The sequence below is a fragment of the Theobroma cacao genome, chromosome 3 (assembly GCF_053813885.1).
Source record: "Theobroma cacao isolate CCN51 chromosome 3, ASM5381388v1, whole genome shotgun sequence".
NCBI classification, from domain to species: domain Eukaryota; kingdom Viridiplantae; phylum Streptophyta; class Magnoliopsida; order Malvales; family Malvaceae; genus Theobroma; species Theobroma cacao.
The window spans coordinates 33,754,379-33,763,378 of NC_142641.1; the positions used below are offsets into that span (position 1 = coordinate 33,754,379).

The following is a 9,000-nucleotide window of genomic DNA, read 5'->3' on the forward strand; positions in this document are numbered from 1 at the left end:
TGTTATCTTCATTACTCCCCCTCAAGTTGGAGTGTGAAGAGTTGAAACACCCAACTTGCTAAGTAACTCATGAAAACGGTCACGCCCAAGTGCCTTAGTAAAAATATCTGCTAGCTGAAATTTTGAAGTGATAGGTCGAGGAATCAAAGTTTGAGACTGAATATGCTGGCGAACAAAATGACAATCAATTTCTATGTGTTTCGTACGTTCATGAAAAACTGGATTTGCAGCTATGTGGATGTCAGCTTGATTATCACAAAAAAGTGGAACTGGATTAGAACAAGGCACTTGTAGGTCTCGTAGTAATCGTATTAACCAAATGATTTCGCTAGAAGTAGTGGCCATTGCTCTATACTCTGCTTCTGCAGATGAGCGTGAAACAACTGTCTGTTTCTTGGATCGCCATGAGATTGGTGATGACCCAAGAAATATAATGTAGCCAGTAGTAGATCGACGGGTGGTAGGGCATCCTGCCCAATCTGCGTCACAATATGCCCGAAGAGACAATGAATTATTGGAAGCTAACAAGAGTCCTTGACCTGAAGCATTCTTGAGATATCAAAGCACACGAAAAACTGCATTTAAGTGTGGTTGCCGAGGATTATGCATAAATTGACTCAATAAGTGCACAACATAACTAATATTTGGCCTTGTGATAGTGAGATAAAGCAGGCGTCCAATAAGTCATCGATAAAACTCAGGGTTAGAACAAAGAGGCCCAGTGTCAGATGCAAGCTTGTGTTGTTGGTCTATTGGAAAGGATGAAGGCTTGCTACCCATTAAACCACATTTGGACAAAATATCCAATACGTACTTGTGTTGGCTTAAAACTATGCCAGAAGGAGAACGAGCAACTTCTATGCCAAGAAAATATTTCAATTTTTCAAGATCTTTGATGCAAAACTTCTTGTCCAAATAACGCTTTAGTTTGACAATACGGTCTGAATCGTTCCCTGTGATTATCACATCATCTACATATATCAGAATAGCAATGAAAGTTGGCCCTCAATGAAACAAGAAAAGCGAATGATCTGCACCAGATTGACAAAAACCAATGGCTAACAAGGCTATAGTGAATTTTTGATACCAATTTCTCGAGGCTTGTTTAAGTCCATATAAAGATTTCTGCAACTTACAAACACGTTGCTCCCCCTTTCGAGTGAATCCTTGTGGAATCTTCATATAAACTTCCTCGTTTAGGTCTCCATGGAGAAATGCATTGTTGACATCCAGTTGATGTAATTCCCAATTCTGTACTGAAGCTACCGCAAGTAAGCATTTGACAGTCACTAGTTTAGCCACCGGTGCGAAAGTTTCATGAAAGTCTACCCCTTCTATTTGAGTATAACCTTTAGCAACTAGACGAGCCTTATATCGTTCCACACTTCCATCTGGGTTGTACTTAATTTTGTACACCCATTTAGAATCGATTGCTCACTTCCCAAGTGGTAACTTACTTAAAACCCATGTTTTATTTTCTTCTAAGGCTGATATTTCTTTTGCCATAGCATCCTGCCAATGAGCATGTTTTATTGCCTGATGAAAATTAGTTGGCTCATCGGTTGAAAGGATGGTCGCCAAAAAAGCATTGTGATCACGTGAAAATCGAGAATAAGAGATGAATTGTGAAAGAGGATATACCGTAGAGTTGGCCTTGGGTGTGGGAGTGTACGTTGAAGAGGACGATGTGAGAAAGGGAGGCAAGGCAAAATCATAATCTGCTAGTTTTCGAGGAATTTGACGAGCTCTTTTTCTTGTTATTACTGAAGTATCTATTGTAACAGTAGTACCAAGAGCAGTACTTGGTTGCTCTATTTGCTGCCTAAGTGACCCATTTGCATCAATGGTACATTATTCATTGCTTAATGAATGACGTTGTCCAATCTCGTCCAACGTGCCTGTATCATTTAATTCGCCAAATCTAGTTGTATCATATGACTCGCATGGCTCAGTTTCAAGATGGCCCCCACTATCTCCGTGTGACTCGATCATACTCGATCCTTGCGCTAATTTATCAGATGGGTTCAGATAGGAACACATGAATGATTCATCAGAAGTGTGAACTTGGATATTAAGATCTGTTGAAGTCCAAGATGCCGGTATGTGTGTTGTTGGAGACCTATCAATTTCATTGCTTCCTTTGGTCAATGCACTTGGGAAAATATTCTCAAAAAATTGCACATCACGTGAAGTATAGATTTTCTTATCCTCAATATCGAATATTCGATACCCTTTTTGTCCATGGGGATAACCCAAGAAAATACCTGGTTTAGAGCGAGGTGCAAATTTATCGCGTGACTTGTTGGTGATGAGTCCATAACACAAGCATCTAAAAGTTCTGAGATGTTGGTAGGTTGGTGATCTTCCAAACAAGATTTCGTATGGGGTTTTGTTCTTCAAAACTGATAGTGGCATTTTGTTGATTAAGTATGCAGCTGTTAGGACACATTCACCCTAAAATTTTATGGGTAGATGTGCTTGGAAGCGTAACGCTCGTGCAATTTCTAACAAGTGTCTGTGCTTTCTTTCTACTCTCCCATTTTGTTGTGGTGTGTTTGTGCAGCTTGTTTGGCGCTCAATTTCATTCTCATTGTAGTGGGTAAGTAAATCACTGTGTTTGAATTCCATCCCATTGTCGGAACACACAATTTTCACTTGTGTATTAAATTGAGTTCGTACCCATTGGTAAAAATGCAGTAAGTAATCACGTGTTTCTGACTTATACTTCATCAAATATACCCAAGTGGCCCGACTGTAATAATCAACAATGGTTAGAAAGTAAAAAGCCCCAAATAATGATGAAGTTTTATAATCTCCCCAAATGTCACAATGAATAAGTTCAAAAATTCGACTAGATTAATAAGTACTGGCAAAAAATGGCAAACGATGTTGTCGTGCTCTGCAACAAGCATCACAAAATTTATTTTCCTTAACATTAATAGATAAATCCCTAAGAAAAGATAAGCGATTCATTGGCAAATGCCCCAGTCTTCGATGCCACATATCTGCATGCCTCATATTACTTGCCATTAGTGCCTTGCCCTCTCTTATTGGTTCCAAGTAGTAGAGTCCATCACGCACCCTACCCATTCCAATCGGCCTCCTCGAAGGTAAGTCTTATATAACACAAAATGTAGGCCAGAACGTGAGCACACAATTCAAATCCTTGGTTAATTTGCTAACAGATAACAAATTAAAATTAAAATTTGAAATGCCAAGGACTTGGTCCAAGACCAATTGTTTATTCAATTTAACATGGCCTAAAGCTTGTACGAGGACCATTTCTCCATTGGGTATTTGGATTGGAGGAAAATTAGGCTTGTGCTTGACATTTGTGAGAAGGCCCAAATCCTTTGTAATGTGGTCTGTGGCTCAACTGTCTATGACCCATGGATCATTGTGTCTCTCTTTCTTACCCGCATTCTGATTGGTGGTATTGGCTGCTTGTGATGCCGATTGAAGGTTTTGGTGTATTACCCACACCCAACACAGCAAGCACTTGAAGAATTTGCTGTTGTTGTGCCTTTATTCCCGAAGCTGGGATCGAGGAATTGTTGTCTCCAATTGTGGCTACAAGAGCCGAACTGTTGCTACTCTGATCCACGTGTCTTCCTCTTTGGCTTCGACTCCGATCTGATGGCCGACGATTCCAATTTTCTAGGTAACCAATAATTTCAAAACATTGCTCTTTTGAATGCCTGGACTTTTCGCAATGAGTGCAACACACTGGTTCTGTTTTCTCCTCAAGACGCCGATTCTGGCTTCTCTTGTTGTTTGCAACAGCATGCCTCGACGTCATTGCTTGATCTCCGGTCACCTGTCCTGCCAGAAATGCAGCACCTTCAACAGTTGGGACTTGATTTGCAGCTACTTGTCTTTGTTTTTCCTCCTGCGCTGCTATGGAGTATGCTTTCCCCAAACTAGGCAATGGGTCAACACTAAGTATCTGAGCCCTCACGGTGCTGAAGGTGTCATCTAATCCCATGAGAAAATCAAATACTTTCTCTTATTCTCGCATATCTTCCATTTTCTTTGCTGCTCCACACGTGCAACCACATGTACATACAGAAATAGGATTAAAAGCTTGTAATTCACCCCAAACAGTTTTGAGCTTACCGTAATAAGATGAAATTGATGACTTTTCTTGTTGCAATAGTGCAATCGCACGCCTCAACTCGTATATACATGGAGCTATTCCTTATATGAATCTTTCCTGCAGATCTGCCCAAACCTCATGAGCTGTGTCCGCATGAGCCGCGTTGCTTTGGATCTCCTTTGCAAGCGCATTTGTTAACCAAGAAAGCACAATAGCATTGCATTGGACCCATGAGTAGTAATCTTAGGAATTGACATCCGGTTTGACTATGGTCCCATCTACGAATCCTGCTTTGTTCTTTGATCGTAATGCATTCAGAAAGCTGCGCCTCCAAGTAAAATAATTTTCACCATTCTCGTTAAGAGGGTGTGTGACAAAAGTTAAGCCAGGATGATCTGATGAATGCAAAAAGTATGGGGACTTAGTATTAATTGCAATGTTGTGTGATGCGTTTGCAGATGATACCAAGGCCACATTAACTTGATTTGCTTCATTCTCTGCCATGACTTAAAAAAAATTTATGTACCCTGCTTTGATACCATAAAGAGTAAATTAACTCTTCACTATATCTGCATTTATTTATTAATACATGTATTTATACAAGAGTTGAATTGAGATACAAGAGTTGGCTGAGCATTTTTAAAGGGTTTGGCTAACCTATCAGCTAAAAGAATTTGAGAAGATATGTACATATCAATTTGAGAAGATAAAGGAGAGAATTAAGGAGATATGGGAAAGGATAAAGAAAGAGAGGATTAAGGATAAAGGAAATTGCAATTGTTATCTTCATTAGAGACAGCATTGTCATTGGTTAATATGGGTGCAGATTGGGTTAGGAGGGGATGGGCCTGTACAGTTACTAATTGTGAATTTTAGCTAACACTTGTGTTACATTGTAAATTGGGGCTGAAGCCATGTACACCATTAATCAATCAAATCATCCCATTAATTTTGATATATTAGAGTATGTTAGTTGAGTCATGGCGCTTCAAGGTGGTTAACAAAGTTGGTTATTACTATAGATAAAAGAGAGAAACAAGTGCCTATAGCTATGCCAGGCCCTTCAAAATTCCCTCTCAATCCCTATCCGCTAGCATCCAACATTCTCTCCCATCTCTGCCTGTCTGCAACTCTCCGTCGGTTTTTCCAGGTGTGTTGTTTCTTGTTTTTTGGTTTCTCTGTTGGTGGATACGAAATCAAAGAGGGTAGGGTACAGCTTTGGTGGATGGATCAAAAGTTTTCATTGGGATTTGAAGGTTGTTGGTTTTTAAGTAAGTTCCTATTTGGTTTATTGGGTTTGTTTGATCTCATTTTGTCATTCCTTTCCATTTATCTTTTTTTTTTTTTTTGTATGTATATTTGATTTTTGATCTTGCTTGTCTCTTAATGTGATTTTGAATATATGTGCAAAGAATCATGGCATGCGCATTTCCATTACCATACCCCAAAACTCTATCTGCAAGGAAGAAACTTTTGTAAAGGACTATGAATTCTTCAATGATTATTTATGAGTTTGGATTAATGGTTAAACAGTGAATTTGTTGAGAGATTAATTACCAAGCACATTCACTTGTTTCTGATTTAAAGGAAAGCAATGTTTGAAAGAGGCAAGCCAGGTTTCATTTGTAGGTAGCTTAAGGTGTCGTGTTCGAAATTATCCAGAAAACTTGCAAGTTTCTTCCTGCCCAGAATATTTTTGTACTTCTGCCCCATTAAAACATTTATCTTTGTACATGTAAGTGGATAGAAATGGAAGTCTCATTTTGTTTCTTACTTAATGCAGCATGAACTCCAGGGTCTTGAGATGGTATAGGACTACAGAGTACACATATCAGGCATTTCAGTCATGGAATCGGGACATGATACTGGGAGTGATTTAAAGACGCACCAAGTAGCTAGTCCTAGTGAAAATAGTCATGTTACTCCAGCCAAAAAGTCAAGACGCCCCTCTCATTCATCTTCCTCATCTTCATCTGGTGAAGCCATCCGGTTGGGTTCAACTGGAACCAGTACATCGAATGCAGGTGTTCACACCCCCCTTGGGGATGAACAAGCTGAAGAAGATATTCCAGTTAGCTCTATGCCCGACAGCGGACAATCCAGTGATGGTTCAGCCGCTCTAATTCCTCCACCACTGCCCACGGAGCGACCTGCTGGAGGCTCCCCTTCCGAAGCTTCGAAGAGGATTCCATCTTATGTCTTTGCTAGGACTAAATCTTCAGGCCCAATGGAATGGAGTGTTGCTTCCAACGAATCATTATTTAGCATTCACATGGGGAACATGAGTTTCACTAGGGACCAATTAAGTTGGATGTCTAAATCTGGTGAGCTTTGCTGCATCAATGATCCCACCATTTCTGGTCCATTGCTTGACGTCCCCAGTAACCAGACACCACCCAGAAAATCAACAGAAATTGCCAAGAAAAGCGGTACCTTGGATGATGGGTATGGTGTGACTGAAGCAGCAGCAGCTGAAACAATGAGGGAGGTTCTGAGGGAGAAAGAATCTCAGCGCGACGAAAACAATGCCAAGGAATCACTTCGTTCCCGTAGCATGTCTCAGCATTCAGATACAAGTGTCAAATCCTTTGCCTTCCCTATGTAAGCTTCATTTATCCCACTTCTCAAACTAAATAAGGTAAACTGAAAGCAATCAATCTGCATCTCATTTACCTACTAGTATTTAATCCAAGTGAATTCTTTTGGTAATGCTAAGCCCAATCCTTGACTACTTGTTTCTCTAGCATTTTCTGAAACGTAGCCTATTAGACAATCTTGTAGATCCCTTACATCCTCACTAATTTATTGTGGTTAATTTATTTGAACATTTTGAATGCTTAGTGTCGTGGTTGTTAGTTAACAGACTGGTTTTCTTTTCTTTTTTCTTATAACGAAGATTGACAGGTGACGGAGGTAAAAGTGGTTCATTCAGACCAAATACAAAGAATAAAAAGCAACTGTCACGGCCCTCCACCCCTAAAACAACTCCACAGACCCCTCCGGAAACCCCAAAGCCGCAGACCCCTCCGGAAACCCCAAAGCCGCAGACCCCTAAGCCAGAGACACCTAAAGAAACCCGAAGTGCAGGTCCAAGAAGATGGTTCTCTTGCTTCTCTTGTTGCCCATCCTGTTCTTGATCAGAGACACTGGGATGATTCAACAGACATAATTTGGGGTTAAAGCACCAGGGGTCCTGTTATAAGTTTGGGCTTACTTTTCGCTTTCTTTTGTGTAGCATTGCAGTTTCTCTTCTCATGTTGGTTAGTTTAGTCCACAACTTACGTTCTCCGTTTTCCTAAAATTATCGAGATACATTTTTTGTCTTTATTGGAGTTGGTTTTGTGAGGCGTTTTCAATCTTTTCAGCATTGGTAGGCCAAATTACAAAAGAACAAGTGTTAATGGAAGCCAATATCTCCTGCCAAAATTTTTTCATACGGTAGTATCACAACACTTTTCTGAGACGGGGAAGCCAGTTTACTCAAAATAAACTCTTATTATTAAAAATTAATTAATTATTATTAATTAAAATATTATTTATTATTTCTATGATACGTTACATTAATATAATATATTCAAAGAAAATTGTGAGAAATGGACCTCTTGATAAAGTGATTTCAGAAATAACCACTCATTTAAAGTTATTTGTTTCTAGCCAAAAAAAAGTATGAATAGACTAAAATGCCCTTAAAAACATCGTTTCAAATTAGGGTCTCGATATCTCCATCCTACCAGAGAGAAAATAGAAATAAATAAATAAATGCTCAATTGTTTGAGCTCGCTCATCTTTCTCTCTCAGCTCTCTGAACTATCTCAACTCTATCAACTCTTTGTTAAGCACCATCGTCATCAGCTCTCTCAGCTCTCTGAACTGTATGAGCTCTGTCAACTCTTTGTTAAGCACCATCGTCATCGGGCTGTGGTCTATCTCTCGGCATCTAACCATATTGTCATATATTAACAAACCCTATAGCAGAGATGACATCAATGTATGCTATTGGGTTTATTGCTGCAACACTTAAATTTCTAAAATATTTGGTGTAAATTAGAACATGGATTATAAACATTGCCCAGAGTTGTTACACACCATGCATCTATAACATGTGTTAGTGTTATTTTAACATGTCACGACATTGGTTATTTTAGGGTAGTTCATGCAACGAGTCAGTAATTACACTGATTGACGTGTCACACGTCATGGGTATTTTAGGCCAGTTCGTGTAAGGACACAGTAATTATAGTGATTGACGTGTCAGTGTTGGCATGTTACAACATTTTACGTTTTATGCATGGCATGTTACAACATTTTACCTTATATTTTACGTTATATACCTGACGTGTTACAGCATTTTACGTTATATGCCTGACGTGTTACAACATTTTATGTTATAACTGACAAATTCTAGAACACGGTATGTCATGTAATGTGTTAAATGATTGACAAATTATTGTTGTTTTCAAAATTTCAGTGGGGTTCCAATTGTGCAACTTGTGATAAGACACGGTGGTCAGTGGGTGGATGTCATTTACAAGGGGAATGAGTCACAAATGCGGGGGGTTATGAGTGATTTGTCGTTTGTGGGATTGATTGAATTGGTTGAAAATGTTGTTGGGGTAAACTCAAAATTTGAGGAGATTGAGTTATATGCATTGATCAATACACCCGAAGAGTTATCACGGTCAATTATCAAGGACGATGAGGATGTTGCATTAATTTTGCTAAAACAGAGGAATGTTCTGACAGTGTATGTTAGCATTAAGGGACGCCAAACAAATGTTATATCACATGAAGAAGCTGAACAACATGGTAATCAGCTCAATCAAAATGAGATATATAATGCTTCACATATACCACAGCATTTGGTCCGTAACCCACAACAATGGCAATTGACGTATGCACAAGAG

The 9,000-nt window shown here is 39.3% G+C and overlaps 1 protein-coding gene across 1 annotated transcript; it reads left to right on the top strand.

The window, feature by feature from the left end:
- The first annotated feature begins 5,894 nt into the window (after positions 1 to 5,894).
- On the top strand, positions 5,895 to 7,386 carry LOC18604841 (uncharacterized). Its single transcript, XM_018117182.2, has 2 exons — positions 5,895 to 6,697; positions 6,993 to 7,386. The coding sequence occupies exons 1-2, from the start codon at positions 5,943 to 5,945 to the stop codon at positions 7,231 to 7,233; spliced, it is 996 nt and encodes a 331-aa protein (XP_017972671.2). The 5' UTR covers positions 5,895 to 5,942; the 3' UTR covers positions 7,234 to 7,386.
- The last annotated feature ends 1,614 nt before the right edge of the window (positions 7,387 to 9,000 follow it).